Raw genomic sequence first — 21,948 nt, 5'->3', positions numbered from 1 at the left:
TCAAATCAACATAGTCCCATCACCACCACCAACAACAACATCATCAGCGAAAACGATGAAGTGAATAGCAACATGTCGACGAATAATGACAATAATCGTATATTACATGAATCACCTTCATCAACCTATTCAGCTCGACTGGGCTTGGGTCCACCCATCCCCACATCCTCATCCAAATATGAAAATAGTCAAAGTGAAGATGTTGGAGTGTCTGAGATACACGACTCGCCAGAAAAGAAGAGAAGATACCTGGAGGAAGAGAACACCCCTTCTGCTGGAGCAGGACAGGGAGGTAAACTAGGGTCTAGTCCCACGGAAGGAAGGCAGGGCAAGAGATATTCACCTAGAGCCAAGAATGGAAGTTCAAGTGCTAGGATGGAATCTTCCGAAAAATCTGAAAAGAGAAGATCGAGAGTCCTCAGAACGGAACAGAACGCCACTGGCTCTTCTACTTCACCTTCGGCTTCGCCTAATATAGGAAGTGAAACAATCATATTATCTGGCCCGACGCAAGGAGGGGATGATGATGACTTTGAAGATATGGAAGATGATGAGGATGAAGATGGTAGAAGAGATAGTATATTGGATAAACCTATCCCACCCAGAAATCCTACAAAGGTATCTCCGTTGGCCAAGAGATTAGGGGAAGAACCACCTTTCATGTTACCTCATCCATCTCGTAATACGCAGACTTCCCAGACTTCCTTCCCCGGTGTCGTTATCGGTTCGTTCGCAGGTGGAGGAGGATCGACCATGACAGGTTTCGAAGGTGGTATGGATGACATACTCGATCCTATCGCCAATGCTAATTCCAATAATCAAGGGAGACAGGGAGGTACCGGCGCAAATCCATCTACCACGACTCATACCCAGGCTGCACCCAATATAGCTCCATGGTTGATGGATGATAGTTCACCTTCTTCTGCTTCTTCCTCTACTACCGTCATTCACCAACCACCGCTCGAGATCGAACGTACACCAAGTACGAGAGGACCCGCGGCGACTCTGCGCGAGAAAGAATCGTCTTCAAGAAAAGCTTCAGGCGTATTAAATCATTTCTCATCAGTACCTTCTTTACCTAAAATAAGAAGACAACCCACAACCGATACTTTGATTCAAAGTGAACTTGGACCATCGTCAAGAAACACCTCACATAGTTCCATGACCACTCAGATACTTCAGAGTTCAGGTCAACAAACACCTTTAGCTTCTTCAAGTAGTAGTATCATCGAGGGAGGATCGAGGCAAAGAAACAATTCGAATGATAGTTTACAGACACTTTCGGGGAATCAGAGATTGGCAAGGGATAATTCTCCTAAATTCGATACGACGACAAACCAATCTTCTTCTTCTCATTCGAACAAATCTCATGGCACGAGTAGAGTGGGAAGGTTTGGAAGTACAGCTAGCTCAACGAGTGGATCAGGAGGGACAGGAAATGAAAAGAAAAAGGGATTCTTGGGTGGATTACTGAAAAGAAGGACCGGTCCCAGTATATCTCTCGGTGAGTATGGTTCATCTCAGGACAATCGACGTAGCCTCGCTTATTCTGACTTATCCCAATGTACAGGCTCCGTACCCGACTTCCAACCTCCTGAGGCTCCCAATCGCGGATCTACCGGTTCGACAAGCTCCAAAGTCTCCAATTCACCTTCTATCGGTTCTATGATCAGTTCGACTTACGGAGGGCTATCGCCAGGTGATCGAATGACCTCAGATTCCTACGGACGCAATTACCGCCAAGGCTCAAATTATATATCTGAAGGTGCAATCTCACCCTTACAAGAAATCGCGGAAACACCTTTCCATCTCGATATGAACCTTGACGATATGGAAGGTATTGTTGATCCTACTAAATCAGGGGTACAGCCAACTTTCGCTCGACCTCCACCTGCTACCCATAATTCCGGTACGACCGCTACGACTGAATCCACCGCTGGGTCTATGTCAGTGGAAGATGCTCTGGCTCAGACTAGTAGTTTCGCTACTACCGTCAGCGGAGGTGAATCGAGTGGATCCGGAGGCTCGTCAGGTCAACTCCCAGCAACGGGCAGAAATCTGGTTGGTGAAGCTGAAAGAGTATCCGGACCATTTGTAAGAAATCCCTTCTCGACCGGAAGCTCAGTCGGTTCTTTAGACAACACCGCCAAGCCCAGTACACCGCCTTCTCCTCACACACTCTCTCCCAGACACGCCTTACCACCTACGACTCAACCCAGGAGGCCCTCTCAGCTGCGTAATGTGAAGATGGGATCGATCGATTCCGAGAATAGCGAGCCTGCTGAAGGTGCAACATGGCAACATCCCATTGCACCTTCATGGGCTGCTACTGGCCAATCCAGTCAAACTGTATTCAACGATCCATTCGGTTCGGCAAAATCCCTGCCACCTATATTTGACGACAATCTCGCTGAAGCCATTCCAGAATCGCGTACACCGTCTGAAAGCACCATTCCTGATTTGACATCCTCGATCTCAGCTTTACCATCTCACATGGGTGGCGGTGCTGCCTCTGCGGCTGCATGGGCCGCACCGGAGTCATGGGGCGTAGAAGGTGATGAAGAGGAATCGGATGAATCCAGTTCGTCCGATGAAGGAGTCGATGAGCAATGGGAAGGAGATACTTCCAACGTCACCGCTATTGCAAACGGCAGACAATCAGTTGGGGTGGAAAGTCTCCGAAGTCCCAGTACAGCATCGAGTGCACCCAAATCACCAGGTATGTCACCTACGGGTACCAAGAAACCTCCTCCATTCGGATTCAAATCTACTCAACCGGGGTCCAAGACCAGAAGTTCGAGTGGTAGACCTAGCACTGGTCAGGGTGGGAAAAGGGGCAAAACTGCTAGTGGACGGCCTTCAACCGCAGCGAAGTCGAAAGACGGTAGACCCGGCACGAGTGGAAGTGTACATGGTGCTGCTGCAGTGGTAAGTTACCCTCTTTCATGACTGATCTCCGTGAGATACTGATCGTTTGGTGGGTGATATAGCATTGGATACGGATATACCGTTCAGACGGTTCATACACGCTACATCAGTTACCTATCAATACCACTACCGCAGAATTCATCAGCATCTTATCCGGTCAAAACGATGCTCCCCCAGGTAAGAAGATCACGACTAGTATGAAGTTGTATCTACGTGAGAGAGGTCAAGGTGAGTCGATATCAAGTCCGGTGGAGCATCTCTAAGGCTGACTATGAATGGATAGACCGACTACTGCTTCCGTCTGAGAAACCAATTGCTATCCAGCATCGACGACTGTTGCAAGCTGGTTATACCGAAGCTGAACACCCTGAAGAGATCGGTAAAGACGATATGGCCATTCTTTGTCGATTCATCTACCAGACGCCAGCTTTACCCATCATGAACCCCGAAGAAGAGAGTTCATACGATTCTTTCGAGTTCATCGATGTCGCCAGACGAGATTTACAAACCATCCCTATCTTCTTGCATCTCCACGCACATAATATCATCATCCTCAACGTATCGGCAAATCCAATGACGGATATACCGTTAGATTTCATCCAGGCATGTACAGGTCTGAAAGAATTGAGGATGTCCAATATGGCCTTGAAGAGAGTACCCAACAGTATACGAGCTAGTGCGACTTTAGCACGACTGGACGTCTCTTGTAATCGAATTGCCGATCTTGAGTCCGTACCTCTAAACGAAGTCGAAACGCTGGTATCACTCAAGGTACAGAACAATAAACTTACCTCGATGCCCAGCTATTTCGCTCAAATGAAAGCTCTGAAATACTTGAATATCTCCAATAACAAATTCGAAACTTTCCCCTCAGTAGTCTGTGAAATGTCGAACTTGGTCGACCTGGATGTCTCATTCAACAACATCACTGAACTGCCATCGAAGATGTCCGATTTGAAATCGCTAGAACGACTGGCACTTTTCAGTAACGAGTTGACCAGCTTTCCACCTTCTTTCAGTACCCTGCTCAATTTGAGGATATTAGACGTACGACGGAACAAGCTCACTGATCTCACAGCGGTGTATGCTCTACCAAATTTGGCCACCCTCCAAGCTGATTATAACAACATCGTCACTCTTGATGCTCAGATCGGTGCAAATGTCCGTCAATTCAGTGTACCACACAACTCGATTACCCGATTCACGCTTGCTCCTCAGCCCAATATGGCTATGGTCACTTACAATCTTACCAATCTCGATTTGTCCCATGGTAAAATATCTACGCTTGCCGATGAGGCTTTTAGTGGATTGATCAATCTTGTCAAGCTGAATTTGAATTTCAACCAATTCACCCGACTTCCAACGACACTTGATCGACTCAAGAACCTGGAGATTTTCACATGTACCGATAACATGTTAAGTGATCTTCCATTAGGTTTAGGTAAACTACAGAAACTTCGAGTACTCAATTTACACAATAACAACTTGAAGAATCTCCGGTCGGAACTGTGGGCCTGTGGATCTTTAGAGACTCTCAATTGCAGTTCCAACTTGTTGGAAGGTTTCGAACCTTTCCCTGAAGATTGGGAAACAGCCTCAGGACTCCCCCGGTCTGAATTGACCGATCATTACAATGGGTCACCGCCGATCACCACCAGTGGTCGACATCTGTACCTGGGTGATAATAGGATAACAGATGAGATTTTCCATTATGTCGCTCATTTACCTCTCATCAGGACTGTCAATCTCAGTTTCAACGATATCTATGAGATACCTCCGGACACTATTGGGCATTGTAGTAAATTAGAACATCTATACCTCAGTGGAAACAAATTAACGAGTCTCCCCGCGGAAGATTTAGAGAAACTGGTCAACCTTAAGACATTACATCTTAATGGTAACAAATTACAAACTTTGCCTTCGGAGCTGGGGGCAATCAAGACTTTGCAACATCTCGATGTGGGAAGTAACGTGTTGAAGTATAATATAGCCAATTGGCCTTATGATTGGAATTGGTAAGTACTAGTGTGAGATACGAGAAGCCCGATAGCTGATACATCTATCAATTCAGGAATTGGAATACCGCGTTGAGATATCTCAATTTGTCGGGAAACAAACGACTGGAAATCAAACCTACTTCAGCTCAAGAGATGAACCATGCTTCCAGTTTCCGAAAAGAGTTATCCGACTTTACTGCGCTCACTCAGCTTCGAGTTCTTGGTCTGATGGATGTCACTCTGCGTATCCCATCTTTACCGGATGAAAGTGAACAAAAACGTGTTCGGACCTCTTTCTCCGATATCAACAATATGGCATATGGTATCTCGGATATGCTAGGTCACAACGAACATTTGGGAATGTTCGATCTTGTGGTACCCAATTTCAGAGGTAAAGATGATGAATGTCTATTTGGAATGTTCGGTCGTGACGCCCCAACGTTCAACGCTGGGAAAATCCCAAAACTACTTCAAGAGTTATTCGCCGCTCAACTAGTCCATCATTTAGGTAAACTTGGGAAAGATGAAGATTTGGGTGATGCCCTGAGAAGAACTTTCTTAAATGTAAATAGGGCATTGTTCGAAGGTTGTTTCACACCTGGTACGACCCGTAAGGGATCTGCTCAAAGCATGGCCAGTATCGACGATATGTTCCGTGGATGGGCGCCTGCGGTCGGATCAATCTACCGTACTGGATCGTCAGGGGCGGTCGTCTATCTATCAGGTAAAACGCTGCATGTGGGAAATGTCGGTGATATCCTGGTAGTCGTGTCGAGAAAGGGAGAAGCCGAATTGTTATCTAAGAAACATGATCCTACCGACCGAGAGGAAACGGCTCGTATCCGACGTGCTGAAGCTTGGGTATCGACAAAGGGATTCGTCAACGATGATAAAGATATAGATATATCACGAGCATTTGGTTATTATCATAATTTCCCAGCAGTCAATACATCACCTGAAATTAGGACTCGACCATTAACGGAACAAGATGAATTTGTCATCATAGGTAATAATGCCCTATGGTCTAGATGCTCTTATCAGACCGCTGTGGATATTGCCCGAACGGAGAAACATGATCCTATGATGGCCGCTCAGAAATTGAGGGATTTCGCGATTTCCTATGGAGCCGATGGAAGTGTTATGGTGATGGTTGTTAATATATCTGATTTATTCTTTGGTCAGAGTGGACACAGACCCCGAGGTGTACCTGGATCGAACGTACCTTCCGGAGTTACCGATTCGACCACTGGAGAAATTGATAGTACAACTGCTACTACCTCGACTAACACTGCATTAGCTAAGAGACCTATGACTAGACGAAGAGAAGAAGTTGGAGATAGGACTTTGAATAGATTACAAAGAGAAATCGAACCGCCAACAGGACAGATAGCTATTGTTTTCACGGATATAGTCAACTCGACTCATCTCTGGGAGACCAACCCTGGTATGCCCACGTCAATTAAGATTCACCATAATTTCATGAGAAGACAATTAAGATTGGATGGTGGATACGAAGTGAAAACTGAAGGAGATTCATTCATGGTTTCTTTCCAGTCCGTTACTGCGGCTTTACTCTGGTGCTTCAATTGTCAAATCGGTTTATTATCTCAAGAATGGCCAAGAGAATTGTTAGAAGCTCAAGATGGGAAAGTAGTCTATGATTCACAAGGGTCTTTGATCCAACGAGGACTTAGAGTGAGGATGGGTGTACATTGGGGATCACCCGAGTGCGAACGTGATCCGATAACCCGACGAATGGATTATTATGGACCGATGGTCAATCGAGCTGCTAGGATCAATGCTTCTGCTGATGGAGGTCAATTGATGGCTTCTGGAGATGTGATCAATGAGATCACTTCTGTCAGAGAGTATTTGGAGACCAACGACGAAGAAGCTCTGAATGAACTTCAAGGTGATATCAAGAGGGAGATATTGGAGTTGAGAAGGATTGGATTGGATATCAAAGATATGGGTGAAAGGAAATTGAAGGGTTTGGAAGGTGAGTGAAAACGTCTTTGTTTTATTTCGTTTCGTTGGGAACAACAGACCTCAAAGGAGAGATCAAGATTGAGACGACCATTGTATCATTGAAGAAGAACAAATTATGCTGATTTTTATGCCGACTTCACATAGTTCCCGAAAAATTACATCTACTCTACCCCAAGACATTATCAGGTAGATTGGAAATGTCAAACGACCTTCGAGCGGAAGTAGAAGTGAATGACGCACGTAAGAGGATGATCGATCTTGAACAAGTCAAAGAATTTTCTTTGATCACTTTGAGATTGGAAGCTTTATGCAGTCTCGGATCTACTTCCATCTCCTCTTTATCACCTGGATCCGCCAATTCGGATATTTCCTCGCTATCTCCTCCTGGATCACCTCACGAAGGCCAAAAAGAAATCACTGGTACGAAGAAAGGTACTGTGGCTTTACCAACACCGAATTTGAATTTGGGTCCAACGATAAGAGAAGATATGAATGATGAAGAGTTGATGGTGATCATTGAGAGTCTGACTGGTAGATGTGAGAATGCTTTATCTACTTTGGTAAGTAACCCTATTTTCTGTGTATATAACATGGCTGTTCGATGAGCTGACTTGATGTCATCGATCATAGTACCTTAAGCAGGTCGGCGGATTTTCAACTGTCATGAGTGCTTTGGAGAAAGCCACTAGGATAGATTCGAAACTGATTACTCATGCGCTGTCATTGATGAATGGTGCGTTTGGAGGTTGAACAGAAAATGAATAAGATGTCACGTAGGAGAAGGGAAGAGACAAAGATTTCTTGATATGTTGTTTCTTGTTATTGTTTGATGAACGTGTTATCGTGTTTGTACTATTTCTTATGCTCTGTGTCTTTGTCTTGAGAATGGGTCGGAATCGCGGAAAAGGAAAAGGAGGATCTGCATTTGCAATTGTTAGTTTTTCATTCTCGTTTTCATAGCATATGTCTTGCTCTGCCATGTTTTCCATTCCGTCTGCTTGTTCTACAGTTACTGGTTATGGATATCGATTTTATAGTTTACTGATATTAACACGCAAACATAATCACGCACATGAAAATGCATTGAACTTGATACAACACTTTGTTCCGCAATGGATCAGTATGCGAATCATGGACTGGTCCGTAATGATCAGCTGTCTATACATTAACACAAAAATGAATAATTACAACCAGGTAAAGGATATGAATATATGTACGACGGTAATCTCCAAAGATTGAGATTGATGTGAGCGAGTCGAGTGGACTTCAATACCTTTCCTTGATCTCTTTTATCCTCTTTCTCTCTAATTTGTACACCCTATCCTCGAGGTATTGTAACTGATGATGAAGATCGATGAACAGGTCAGATGTGGTTGTTGTCTGAATGACGCCTGGATTAGCTTGCCATATTGAACGAATTGGTGTATCCGTGATGACCATTCAACTCACAAATTCATTATATCTACCTAGTAAGGTATTCAATTCCTTTTTCAATTTTGATAATTCCCTCGAAGTGTTTTGAGTTTGTTTAAGCGAGGGAATCAGATTGGGTTTCAGTGGAAGTAGTTCTAATCAAATATCATATGGAATAAGTACCTCTTCTTACCATTGCTCACTTTTCCCGAGCTCATGCTATTACTCACCTTCTAAATTCCCACTTCCTTGAACATCTTTGTTCTTCAATAAATCAATCTCCCTCAAATCCCTTTCTGCACCTTTGATATCGTTATAGGCTTCCAGTACCATAGTCAATTTGATCGCATCAGGTAACAAGTCCGACTCGGTGATCCTCTCCTTCCTGTTCGATTCGGTTGAATCTTGCTCTTGGTCATTTCTCAAGGTAGTTGTGGATGTAGAAGGTGGGTTGAGTAATGGAAGATATTGATCATCTATATATCCAGGATGAGTATACCGGTCATTCATGTTACTATAGCTCGAAGAATCACTCACACCCATCCAATAACCTCCTTATACCCTCACTCTCACTAGATAACCTTTCGAATATCTCTTCGGCCTCTTGGGTCTGCCTTATAGCAGATTTCGAAGATTCCCCTTTGGCTTTTCCTTGACTGAAGGACGGTCGGTCTACTATCGAAGGAGGGACACCGAACAGTTGAGCTTCGAGGGTACGTAATCTGATATCCAGGGGGAGTAGGGGAGAGTCGGAGTTGGTAGATGACATGGTCGGGGCATGAACTGAGTCGTGGATGAGTTGGCTGCAGTATCAGCATGCAAGATGTGACCGTCAAGAGTTGAAGAGCAGAACGAAGACACTAACCGCACTGATCACTCGACGCGTTTGTATAAAGTATGAGTAGCGTTACCCAGTCTGTCCGCATTACGGCCGGTACCTGACCTGTATCTATTTAGCCAAGATGACTGACTGGGAACGGGCATGTGCGTCAACGTCAACAATTTCGAACGAGTCGATGATGAATCATACATACCACTCACTTCACAACTTATCACATTCCTCACACTGCAGGTAGCAATCTTCCCATCCTTCATTGTGGAAGCTCTCTCCCCTTGTATCGTCCTGGAAAATTCCGACGTAGCAAGACGCCACGACATAGACATAAAACATAGATAGAATGAGTACTTCCCTATCACCTAGACCATTATTTGGGGGAGCCATCTCGCTGGACTTACCAGCGGATTGCATCGATGCCAGGTGAGTTGTTCCTTCCAATCTCGTCCTACCGGCTTAGAGCGCAAAGCTGATCTGTGTCTGCTCACTGTAAAGTGATCTACGTCAGATCCCCGATAATCAAGAGGTATTCTTATCGTCCACGTCAGACACCGCGATCGTACTTGAAGTATTGGGGATGGTGGAAGATGGATTGGCAAGTACAGATCTATGGGAAGCGATCAAGTGGGTCCACACCATAAGAAACCTTTCGAACGGTATCCAAGCTAATTTCTATACAAATTGGTAGATTTCACTTCTCATCCATAGCTCACGATAACGCCTCTCTCCACTCAACGATCCTCACCCCTCCTCCCTCTTCGTCCATCCTTTCTCAACCATCCGACGAATCATCAGCCACCACTCCCCAACCTCTGATATTAGGCGGTACACAGCGTATACATAAATTCTCACATAACCCCACCGGAGCACCTCGTCCAGGACATGAAGATGACACGCCCGATGAAGTTTGGATTGGCGTCGCTCTATGGAGGATATGGTTGGAAAACCAACAGACGGGAAAGAAGAAAAAGGCAGACCTTGTTTTGAGCGTTAATGTAAATCTTTCTGCGGAGGGTGGTAAGGGGCTGGAGGAGAAGGAAAGAGTAGAGAAGTGGTTCGTCGGAAGTTGTGTGAGGAGTTTGAAGGTTTTGGATTTTGGGTTGTTTGGATATACCGATTAAGAACATGGATCGAAGAAAAGGATGATAGGAATAGATCAATCAGTTGAATATGCTCAAAGCTAAATGGAGCTCTGCGATTCTAGACGATCGTTTCACCCTCGTTTGACCCGGGCAAGGAAAGGATCAAGATCATGTCGTATTAAATGCCCATGATATCATCTGTCAAAGATGATAGCGAGATTAACATATACACATCCATATTCATTCTATGTAGATCGATATAAACTTTCAGTACAACAGATAGATATGCTCGCTATAACAATGCATACATGACTTGAACTTCCATGTTCGTATTCTTCGTATAATGATGCATACAAGAGAGAATAGGCCTTGAATTTGATACAATAGAAAGGGAAAAACAGGTATCATTTCATGCTATATATTTTCGATCTGAAGTCAACAACGCTCGTCATAACATTGCAAACTCCTATTCGTATCATCATCGACTTGGCATTTGCTTATATCTTACACAGTCACGCATCCCCTCTTGAAACACGGTTCGTTCATTTCGTTCAGCTCAGATAACGACTAAGCCAAATATCGATAAGAACCCATATCGCTCGTTCTCTCTAAATACTCTCTCTACATCAAGCGATCATTCCTCATCAGCATTCACCCTTTATATATAGAACACGTCACACTTACATCGATCAAACCTTCGATCCGTTTCTTGATCAAAGACATGGAAGGACTGAACCTAGTGGATAATTGATGTGCCACCTCTGATATTAAATCATTATGTGACATCTGTTTACGATCTTTCATTATTCGGACTATACAGGCCTGTTCAACCACATCGAAGATGATCAGTTTTCCATGCTCATTGAATCATGGAACGGTTCATTGGAAAGTGATAGTCGAAGTGTGAACCTACCTCAACCTGATGTCTCCTTTCTTCATCAACCATCTCCTGCGTCTCCTCCCTTTCTTTGGTACTTTCAACTTTACTTGCAACTTGCATGATCTTGATTCTCGCCAAGGGAGATGTGAAACTTTCATTAAATTCGAATTTGTCTGTTGGATTGATGTCTCTTCCTTTAGGTATCTTCGTCAATACTCTAAATTTACCGCAGGCTAGAGATTGAAGGGTACGTATCAAGTCGGGGTCAGGTAAATCGGTCGATGTTTTTATTTCCTTCAAAAACAAAGAGATCACATGAGCATTTAAAATAATTCATAGGCTGATCCATAGGGAAGAACCTATCTGACCAAGCAAGGGGGAATGATTCTTTTTGGGCAGTAACACTCACGGGGTACGATAAAGTCTCTCCACTCTTTGTATTTTCAAATAAAAGCAGTACGACCAACGCCTGAGTAGACAAGTTCAAATCGTGCGCCCTATTCTTGAATCTAACTTTGACATCTGCTGTACCCAAATTACCTTGCCAAGTCAACCTTCGGCCTGAATGTCTGGAATCATAATACTTCTGGAAGGTTTCCATGGAAGGTTGAAGTGCGGCAGGGAATGTACATGTCGTGGTGGCTACTATCGGTTGAGGCCAGTAAGAAGCTGTAAGGACGTTAACAATTAAATCGATTGGTAAGGCCTGGACAAGTGAATCATCAGTACAGTAACTTTATAACGAGAATCAAAAGCTACGCTGTGCACTCACTCCATGTCGGGTCAGATAATTTCTAAATGTGTTGGCACTTTCATTACTCAACCTCATATCTGTAAACATCCCTTCGAGTTTCTGAGTGAATTGGAATCCCCTATCAGACAAAACGGAAAACACAAATTTGTCAGATCAAGCTTGCTCTCTTTCCATTGTGTTCCACATGAATCGAAAGACTTACATTTCCATCTTGAGTTTCGTGACCATCTGTTTCTCCGAATCGTCACTCGCACTCCTAGCATACAACAACCTCCTTGCCAGGTGATTCTTGTAATATCTCTCGAATTTATCTTTATCCGATAAGAACCTGAAAAGAACAATGGTCTTTTCCAAAGCCGATTCGATCTCGCTGTCCGATCTCTATGTTGTCGAGATCAAAGACTCAGCGTGTTTCTCCATGCAGGTAAGTAGGAAGCTCACTCACTGCTTTTGTACCTTTCTTCAGATTCTCATCGATAAACAGAGACAGATATTCGGGTGCACGCGGATTGGCATTGATGAACGATTGGAATGCCTGAAACAGTATAACCAGTCACTCAACTGGCCTATTGGGTATGCGATATCATCATGACCAAGGGACTAGCTGACTCACCTCATTAATCGAAACTTGAACCTGTTTATCACCCATGAAAGCACTTTCCAACAAGCCATCAAACTTATCTTTCAACTCCAACACATCTTGAACCCATTTCAGAGCGGAATTCAAAGCATTATTGGCCGGTGAAATAGTTTTTGCTTTTTCTTTACCTTTACCTTTCCCATCTTCGGCAGCACCATCATCATCCTGACCTAATGTAGATGGACCGGGTTGTTCCAACCTTTCCTGATTGACCGCTTTCCCCCTTTCTTCAATATCCAATCTCAGAGCATTCCTCAGAGATGTCTTTCCTTGATCTTTAGGAACTTTAAGGAATAGAACGTATAATCGACGCAAATCACTTATTCGATCTGAATCTAACATCGTTACCAATCCACTTCCTGGCATATCTAAGATGGTCTGTAGATGCGGTGTGAGCAGATTTGCTACTAGAAGCTCCTGCAATGCGTTGTGGGTTACGGTAGATAGGTAATGCACTGTACGATCTGCTTCTTCCGCCAGACGATGTTCGACCTAACGAAGAAGCAATAATTGCTTTAGCTCAAGTCTCCATCTTCGCATTCACGACGGCGTCCCGGCAGGAGGATGAGAGCAGACGAGGGACGATTCACTTACCCTTCTCAGATACGACGCCGCATCACCTTTATCAAGCTCATCAATCGCCTCCAACTCGTAGAATTCCGCTGATCTGTTCAAGAACTCAGGTTCGAAATCCATCAAGTAAACATTCTTCCCTCCTTCTCTTTCCGATACATGCAACCTGAGTAGTATATCTGTACATTCTCTGATTGTCGATCGGGTGATTGTCTCTCCGTCCCTTTCTAATTGGACTTGCGACAGTAGCGTTGATATCAAGTGAGTGTGAATTGGGTATTTGGACGAACGGATAATATGTAGGAGAAAGAGGGTGAGACCAACGTCGTATATTAATGGTAAGCCATTAGCTGTCGAGTAACCTTTATCCTACGGTCACGCATGATATCAGTCCCATTAAGGTTCTCCCCACCAGTCGATATGTAGCTTGATATTAAGCTATTAGTCAACTTACCATATATTTCAATATATCCCTTATCTTCCTCATCGAACCTGTATGATCCTCCCAGGCGCTCTTTATAGCTTTCAAGAATCTATCACCTTCCAAAGCTCTCTCTATCGCTTCTGCTCCACCACCCAATTTACCTGCTCCCCTCGTACCGCCCGACCTAGGGAAGGTAGGTACGATCTTCTCTTCTGCTAATCTGTCTAGGTATTCCGATATCAATGCCTTCACACCGTTATACAGCTGATCACCGTCTGCAAAACAAACATCATGTCAAAATCAGAAATCAGATGGGCGGCAGAAATGTAAGTTATAACAAGTAGTATACTCACGTTTATGCAAGACCATGTTATACCCATACCTATAATGTTCCTCATAAGATAGTTTCGACGCGTTATGATTCTGAATCTCCCTGATGGCATTGGCAAGCTTCGTCCATGTATCTTTGATGGGAGTTTCAGAAGTAGGCTAGGAGGAAGGGAGGAGTCAGCTATCAGCTGTTCTGTGGTGTAAGGAGAAGCCATCTTACTCGTTTGGGTGGTCGCTATATAACGACGACATAACCTTGAATCAGCATGATCATTGGATGAGCGGGGGCGGTCGACTCACGATCTTGGGTTTGCCCCTTCGAGCAGCTCCCATTGACATTGCCATGATTATGGATATGAGTTCTTTGACCACTCGGGATCTGTCCGAGGCTTCTCTAGGCTAGCTGACGAGTGTGACGAGAAATCAAGAGATGAAGAAAGTTGGGATGATGATGATGATGAATGATGGTGATCCACCAAGTCACGTTGTCGTCGCTCGGACTTTTTTATCCGAACATCTTCCGTTAACACTGATAGTCTTACATCTCCAACTTTTCACCTGTTTTGGTCTTTACTCTTTGCATATGTCATCATTGCCACCAGTCCTGTATCAGCCATGTCAAGTGCACAACGAAATGCACTGTATGTGCTACGTATGTTATGGAGGGATCGACAAATATCACTCGCTAGAAGATCAGTATCCACAGCGACAGCAACTGTACCTCTCACCATACAGCCTGATCACTCATCTTCGACCACCTCTACTTCCACAGCCCCATCCAGATCTCCCATCGACAACATCCGTTCTGACAACGTCCATTCACTCCTTCCTATCGATGCATCATCCACCACGTCAACACCTTCGTTTCTCGAGCCGGAGTCTGACGAATACACCACTGCCAACCTTCTTCTTCCCGAGAGACAACTCCATCCAGAACCTATCCCTTGGCCTACACTGTTCCCCAATTCCAACGTCATTACAACTCAGTCTAAATTCTGTGATCCAATATACAGACTAGTCGCACGAGATCGATACAAGGATGCTCTTACAATATACAAAGAGATCCTATCGCATAATATCAGAATACAGAAAGGCTTGTTGGGCCATTCAATCAGGATACAGCATCGACATGAATATTTGAAACCTGCCATAAGAGCTTTGGTTGAAGGTGATCATCAATCCACTTTGTTATGGTTGAACATCTATCCCAACAGACCAGCTACCACCAACCATCCTGTATTGAAAGAAATCTGGAAACCTGTTTTGGACATAGTGATTAATGAGAAAGAATCGTTCAAGGAGGATCCTCAATTTTTACAAGAGTTTATGGTATTAGTTGGGAAGAAAGGATTATTACCTACTTTCCTACCTCACTTGTTACCTCATTTGACCTTCGCTTTCCCACCTGAAACATCTGTTAGGATATTAGGAGAAAGCATAAAAGCATATGTGAATTCGACTACTTCGGATAATTCCCAGACGGATCGAGCGAGACATCAAGAAGATATCGTCCACCCTCAAATCACAGCTTGGTGGGGATCGTATTTGAGGAAATTGATCATAGCTGGGTGGAAGGAACAAGCCTTGAATTTGGCACATAAGAAACCTTTTGGTGGACATGGAGAATGGGATGATATCACGAGGAAATTCATAGATGAAGAATTGTTGGAAGTTGGACGTAAAAAGAAAGATGAATCACTTAGAATAACGGATACTACCGATATCATCCAACGGATTCGAGCAACTTTAAGAGATCTACCTACGCCGACAGAATTATCTACAATGATTAGAGCGTTGTCACATCCGCTCATTGCGCAGGACCATCCTAATCTGTTGAATCGATTCGAGTCGAGATTCACTCGACCGCCTACTATCGGTTCACGAAGAAGGAGGAATACGCCTACTGTGCAAAGTAAACTATGGATCCATTCGGAAATCATCAATCTCCAAAAGGAAGGAAATCATCATCAGGCTGTAGATTGTTTCAGAGAGAATTTCTTCTGGGTCGGATTACCACCTCTTGAAACGATTTATGAAGAACCGAAGACTCCAATAGGTAATCCGAGATCGAAGACCCTACCGAATATTCAGTTGATAACTACCATCATACCATCCGTGGTATATACATTACCTCGACCTAAATCCAAAACAGTCAAACAGTTCTATTCGTCCTATATGTCCCTTATAGACAATATCCCACCATCTATCCGACCAAACCAAGTCACATATTCGACGTTATTGAGAGAATTGGCGCATCATTCTGGCTCGATGATTGGCTTATTGTCTCTAAGGGGATTGATAGAAAAAGGGATGAACCCCGGACAAGAGAGTTATGCGGCTGTTTTATATGCTTTGGCTGGACGGAGACACCCTGAGCAGATGTGGGATCTCCTCGACCAGGCGGAGAAAGAGGGGATGGTGGGATCAAGAACTTATAGGGGTTTGCTTGCGATACTGGTAAAGACGGGGCTGGCACGCGAGGCAGAGAAAGTGTTTTGGAGGGCAAGGGAGAAGACGGGAAGGGAGGATGTATTTGATGAATTGGATGTGCAGTAGGGGACGCTGTATGTTTTCGAGGTTTGGATGTACAAATAAATTATTTTACATGCAACATGTTTAACATCAAATTACTAAATAAGAACAAGTTACGGTCGGAAAGCATAAGTTAGCCCGAAGGAGGCGAATCTTCCCTCTCCCAATTTTACAGCTCCCTCTCCCTTTCTAAACCCTCGTCTCGCATTATATATCTGATTTGTCTTTTGGTGTACGGCGGCAGTGGAGGAGGTGGACTGTTACCTTGGCCGAAGTGCAACGCTCACGTACGATACATCAAAATCTTCCTAAAAATGGGTTTGTTTCGCTTTTTACAGCAAGGAGACTTTCGTCACCTTTGTCGGTTGGTCCCAGGGCTAGGCGACCGCCCAGGAGCCGCGGATCACAGCGTGTGGGGTCAATTCCCTCGGATGCCCTTGCACCGTGTGCAACTGGACAAGCCCTCGATCCACCTTTCTACCTCCTGGGTTGGATAAGGAATGGGAGACGCTTGGACCGACGAATTGCTTTACGAAGTGACCAAATCTTGAAGGACCAAGGGACGACAGGTACTAACAACAAGTTACGTAGTACAGCTCCTGATAGGCTCCATACTGAGTGTACCGTAGCGATTCTGTTTTGTGAACCCATGCATGGCGACTTGGAGTTAAATCGCGGCATGAAGCAAGTGTACGTATGTCCCAAACCGTCGTCATCCTGATTCAGGCTACTTTGCCACACACTACTCACAGCCACAACTGACAACTGACAACTCGACTTGGTCACTCACTGGTGGGGACCCCATTCGATTCCCTTCAGTTAACTTACTCGTAGTTGTTGATACTCTAATTCGACAATCCTGTCATCTGATGGGTTAACGCTCGTTCATGATCTACTGCAACAGCACCACATCCCACCATTCCTACACCAGATGACCACTTCACCCTCTTCTACCGCTATATAACGCCACCTGCGTCGAGCAAACGACAATGACCGAGTTCCTAGGGGATAGTCCACCTAGACCTACCACCGTCATTCCAGGTCAATGGATCATCCAACTCCCTTCACCCGACACGCAGGTATACATCCATGGATTCAAACGGGCTCGTCTAGATAACGAAGCAGGACCGTCAAATTATGAACTAGAAGATGTAATACTGGACCCTTTCGAACGAGCTTGGAGGCAGATCAATGATAGCCCGAATGATCAAATGTTCAGTGTCAATAACCTGGAACGACCTTGTGCTATCATATCCCAAACACCTGTTGATGAGAAACAAGAAAAGGTGTTATGGGTATTCATCACCAGTAATGATCAAATCGTACCTCTGGATGGCCTCGAAGGTGAGTTGTCATGAAACACATTCTGATCAGACGAGATCATGCTGACTTTTGTACAGAAATCACACCACATCTTCAACCGATAAGTATCACTCAACTGGTCACCTGCCCCAAACATGGTCACGATCCCTCATGTCTCGACTCGCAATCTTCTTCCGACAATAAAACAACGTGTATCGTCAGTCTTGATACTTCTCAAGATGTAGCTCGTCATCTGGATTTGCTAGCTTCCGCTTTAGCTGAGAGGATGGCTTGGAAGAAGGGAACCAGACTGATCTTAGACTCGAAACTTCATCTGTGAGTATGGCTAGATCCGATATTCAAGATGTACGCTGACCTTTTCTTCACCAGTCAAAGTTCACTCAAAGCAAGTATCCAACCAATCTCATCACTAAAATTGCTTCTATCCGTCAGACCTTCCACTCACCCTATTGCAACGTCTTCCATTACTCTACCACCTCTTCGACTCCTCCCATTGAATCTGCCTGCTCTACATGTATCCTCTTCGTCTCTCACATCCACACAACATCGGCATCTTGCATCGACGTTCGACTCGGCACTAGGACATACATGGAAACATGGCCGATCAGAATCTCGTACTCTTGCCCAAATCACTGGTGAAACATACTCGGATTGGTCGATATATTGGGTCCCACTATCCACACCTTCATCGTCTAAAGGTAAACTCACACCCAGGCAATTAGTAGAGAGGTGGAAAAATTCTCAGGGGTTATTGACCATCTGGCCAACTCATCTTGCACAACCTTACTTCGCCACAAGATATCCCAAAGGAAAGAAATCGGTGGTTCGACCGCTTCAACCGAAATCATCGGATCTACTTGATATCTCGACTGGTGTATTCGATTTCTTATCCAGCTATAAGGAGCCAGATCCACCACTGGATCACGAAGATGATGAAGATGAAGAAGCAGACGAGAATATAGATGTCGAATCAACAGTCATAACTGCTGAACCTGAACCTGAACCTATTGGTAATGATGTAGGAGGATCAGAGAAAAGTGACATAGATGATTTATTCTCTGAACATTCCAATTCCATTACCAATTCACCTGCACCTACGATACCATTACCCATACCCCCACCAGATCCGATACTAGACCAAAATGGTCTTGAACCTGTCTCGATCTCAGTAAACGAGGACGATACGATGAATTTTATCAATATGGACATGAATATGGATAACGAGAACCGTCAACTTTCCAGAAATGCTTCCAACACGAATGGTTTGGATAATACTCAGAAAGAAGAGATGGTCACGGAGGATGATTTTGCTTTCTTTGATTCGCCTACAGATCAGATAGCAAATGAGGGTGAGCTCAACGAATCTACTCAGGAGAATCATGTGGCGGAAGACGATAGGATGAACTTAGACTTGAATCTACCATCTGTATTGGAGGTACAGCCTGACCTCACCTTGAATGTGGAGCAAGACCTATTGCAAATTCAGATACCTACCCAAGATCAAACTCTTCCACTTGAAGCCCACAATCTACCTACATCCAGCTCTTACCTCAACCCGACTGCTCTCGTGGATGATGAAGACATACATCCCGAAGAATCACCTCATCCGATTACTGCCGATGTGACAGCACTTCCCCGTCAACCACCTTCACCGGTCCCACTGCCTTTCCAGCGGTCCACCAACGACCTCATCCCACTTTCATTCTCCCCTCTGCCTCTTCTTCCCATATCCGAATCGCCGTTCCCCTACTCTCTTCCCACTCCAGCACCTACACCTTCAAGCCTAAATTGGGACCTGGTCGAAAGGCTCCAACCGCCTAAAACATCCGTCTCTACTTACGCAAATGACTGGAAGATGGACGAGGAAATATCTGAGATTGACGAAGAAGAAATGTACACTGGTCCACCAACACCCGAATCAGCTTATACCTCATCTGACGAAGATGAGGGAAATACCTTTATCAATGACAGGAAGAGATTATCGGAAAGTAATGGTACAGAAATTGAGTTTTCCGGTGTGAGATGTATAGCTTCGGAATGGGTTTATCTCGCGTACGAATTTGGTTATGGGGTCGACGGTGATCGACTGAAGGAGTTTATGAGGGACTGGAATCCTTCCTGGATCAGGGATATGACGGTATTACCGCCTACTCCACCTGCAGAGGTGGCAGATAGAAGTTGGAACAAAGGGCTAGATCTGAAGAGATTTGTCAAAGATATGATAGGCAATAGAGCTCTGAGGCAGATGTTGGATTACTCGGATAACACAACTTCAACCATTTATAGTGATATGATGGGATTGTCGATACTTGATGGAGGTATCACACTTTCCGATCTCAGTAAGGGTACGTCATCTACTACTTCCTCTGATGTGCAGAGTGATACTGATATTGATTCCTGCGGATGTAGAATCGAAACAACGCTTTCTGCCACAACCTCAAATCTCAGCTGGGTATCATAATTACACCATCAACCTGTCCATCCCATCACTTCAGTATTGGAGCGAACTTGGCTTACAGCCTCATGGTGGATATAAGGATGTAGAAGCCATAATACTGTGTGAAGATACCGATGAAGCGAGAGAGAAGGGGAAAGAAATCGGTATAGGTATGAAAAGGACATGGGAGGTCAGTCCTTCACCATCCATTCAATCATAGAATCGACAGTACTGACATTTCTGGTGATTCCAGGAATTACACTTGGGAAGTCATCATATAGCTGAGATTGGTGGTGCAACGCAAGGCGTCATTTCCGTCCCTACTTCAGTTTTCTCAGAAGCGGTCGGTGAGTGTATCAAATTTCTGTGACTAAATGATAGACTTGTGCTCAATTTTGTCTAAACTAGCCAATCTGATGAACCAGTCCCCCACCCATACCATCCTGTACATCCTCCTACCCCCCTCGACTACCATATCATCATCCCTCCTCAACAGCCTGTTCAATATCTCTCTCTCACCTTCGTCATCTACCGTCATTCAGCTTGTTCCGCAGTGCGCTCTCAACCCATCGTGTCATCGGGAAATTGCATTCGAAGTATACAACAGAATATCAGAACCTGTCAAAGAAATCAATGCTCGATCAATATCTGATCCTTATGGATTATCACAGCATTCCACATCGGATGATCATCTCACCCGTCATGCATTCACCTTGGCACGAGATGGAAACCCCACGCCGGAATTTAGCATGTCTTGGCCTCTGAAATCGTACGATGTATTGAATATCCATCGATCTATACATGCCGTGTATAATTTCGATGAGGATTTAGGAGTGATGATGGGTTTCATCGTTGATGATCTTGGTGAAATGTTTGATTGGATGATCTGGGGCGATCAGATAGACGTACATGTGGATAAAATATGGAAATGGATTAGAGGGAAGAGCGACGATTGGTTGATTAATTGGAGATTGAACGTTATGAGGGTTGGGAAGATGTACAGTGATGAATTGCAAGGTGAGTTATTGGTCGATGTAGCTTGGACTGAGGACGTGTCATGTTGATTAAACATCTTGGTATTTTTAGCTTGGAGAAAGGTATTGAGCAATTCCCAGGCATCAATCACACTTCTCACTACATCCTACGATTTCAATGGTGGTGAATCTGACGTCCACGACATGGATGATATTCCTAGACCAAAGGGATTTGCCAATATCCCACTAACCACTCTAAACGATCCGAACTCGCAAATCATCGATTTGTCCCTATCAGCTCAATTGACTACTTTACCTTCAGTCAAGTTACCTATCGGTTTGGAAGTGCCGAATTGCAAAGATAATGAAGAAGTGGAGATTGTTTATCCGGTATCATCATTTATCCTTACTCACCCTTCATCATCACACGAGAAATATCGATCAGCGGTGTATAATATCCTACATCGTAATCACTCACATGGGAAGAAAGATCTGGATACGGGAGTAGAGGATGAACTGGGAGAAGAGATATATAGGATTGGATGTTTGATTGATTCCAGATGGGGGATCAATGGTGGATTGGCTGGATTGATACGGGTTGGAATAAAAGGTTTGAGTAGTTTAGCACAAGGCGGAGGGGATTGAATTGCTTGGCTGGTTGATTATGTATGTATATTAGCGGATAGGATCATCCATGTTGTATAGTCTGATGTCGGCATCGTGTCGTATCTTATTTCGATTTGTTATGCATGATGACACTGTACATGTTGAATTGGATCGTCAACTAGACTGTGTTATATCTACTGGGAGTACCTCCACTTGTCGAAGGAACGGAAA

The 21,948-nt window shown here is 44.4% G+C and overlaps 6 protein-coding genes across 6 annotated transcripts; 4 read left to right on the top strand and 2 right to left on the bottom strand.

Moving 5' to 3' along the window:
* Positions 1-72: 72 nt before the first annotated feature.
* I203_103158 (uncharacterized protein) lies at positions 73-7,664 on the top strand (the record flags this gene model as incomplete). The annotated part of the gene is made up of 7 exons (XM_019150713.1): positions 73-1,504; positions 1,571-2,928; positions 2,991-3,156; positions 3,212-4,943; positions 5,000-6,924; positions 7,059-7,474; positions 7,545-7,664. 7 exons carry the CDS (start codon positions 73-75, stop codon positions 7,662-7,664), a joined length of 7,149 nt encoding a protein of 2,382 aa, XP_018999940.1.
* Positions 7,665-8,180: 516 nt separating this feature from the next.
* I203_103157 (uncharacterized protein) lies at positions 8,181-9,096 on the bottom strand (the record flags this gene model as incomplete). Its single annotated transcript, XM_019150714.1, has 4 exons — positions 8,181-8,294; positions 8,364-8,482; positions 8,558-8,803; positions 8,865-9,096. 4 exons carry the CDS (start codon positions 9,094-9,096, stop codon positions 8,181-8,183), a joined length of 711 nt encoding a protein of 236 aa, XP_018999941.1.
* A 409-nt stretch (positions 9,097-9,505) lies between these two features.
* I203_103156 (uncharacterized protein) lies at positions 9,506-10,283 on the top strand (the record flags this gene model as incomplete). The annotated part of the gene is made up of 3 exons (XM_019150715.1): positions 9,506-9,585; positions 9,658-9,786; positions 9,851-10,283. 3 exons carry the CDS (start codon positions 9,506-9,508, stop codon positions 10,281-10,283), a joined length of 642 nt encoding a protein of 213 aa, XP_018999942.1.
* A 528-nt stretch (positions 10,284-10,811) lies between these two features.
* I203_103155 (uncharacterized protein) lies at positions 10,812-14,190 on the bottom strand (the record flags this gene model as incomplete). Its single annotated transcript, XM_019150716.1, has 13 exons — positions 10,812-10,865; positions 10,929-11,066; positions 11,158-11,418; positions 11,534-11,830; positions 11,897-11,996; positions 12,081-12,259; positions 12,324-12,413; positions 12,492-13,010; positions 13,113-13,460; positions 13,546-13,790; positions 13,869-14,004; positions 14,066-14,080; positions 14,146-14,190. 13 exons carry the CDS (start codon positions 14,188-14,190, stop codon positions 10,812-10,814), a joined length of 2,427 nt encoding a protein of 808 aa, XP_018999943.1.
* A 270-nt stretch (positions 14,191-14,460) lies between these two features.
* On the top strand, positions 14,461-16,401 carry I203_103154 (uncharacterized protein; the record flags this gene model as incomplete). Its single annotated transcript, XM_019150717.1, has 1 exon — positions 14,461-16,401. The coding sequence occupies one exon, from the start codon at positions 14,461-14,463 to the stop codon at positions 16,399-16,401; it is 1,941 nt and encodes a 646-aa protein (XP_018999944.1).
* A 965-nt stretch (positions 16,402-17,366) lies between these two features.
* Positions 17,367-21,756, top strand: I203_103153 (uncharacterized protein; the record flags this gene model as incomplete). Its single annotated transcript, XM_019150718.1, has 7 exons — positions 17,367-17,721; positions 17,778-18,015; positions 18,070-20,045; positions 20,110-20,327; positions 20,391-20,484; positions 20,546-21,154; positions 21,224-21,756. The coding sequence occupies 7 exons, from the start codon at positions 17,367-17,369 to the stop codon at positions 21,754-21,756; spliced, it is 4,023 nt and encodes a 1,340-aa protein (XP_018999945.1).
* Positions 21,757-21,948: the final 192 nt, after the last annotated feature.

The sequence above is a fragment of the Kwoniella mangroviensis genome (genome assembly GCF_000507465.2).
Source record: "Kwoniella mangroviensis CBS 8507 chromosome 1 map unlocalized Ctg01, whole genome shotgun sequence".
NCBI classification, from domain to species: Eukaryota; Fungi; Basidiomycota; class Tremellomycetes; order Tremellales; family Cryptococcaceae; genus Kwoniella; species Kwoniella mangrovensis.
Note: the sequence above shows the minus strand (reverse complement) of the source record. Positions and strands in the feature narration are given on the sequence as shown.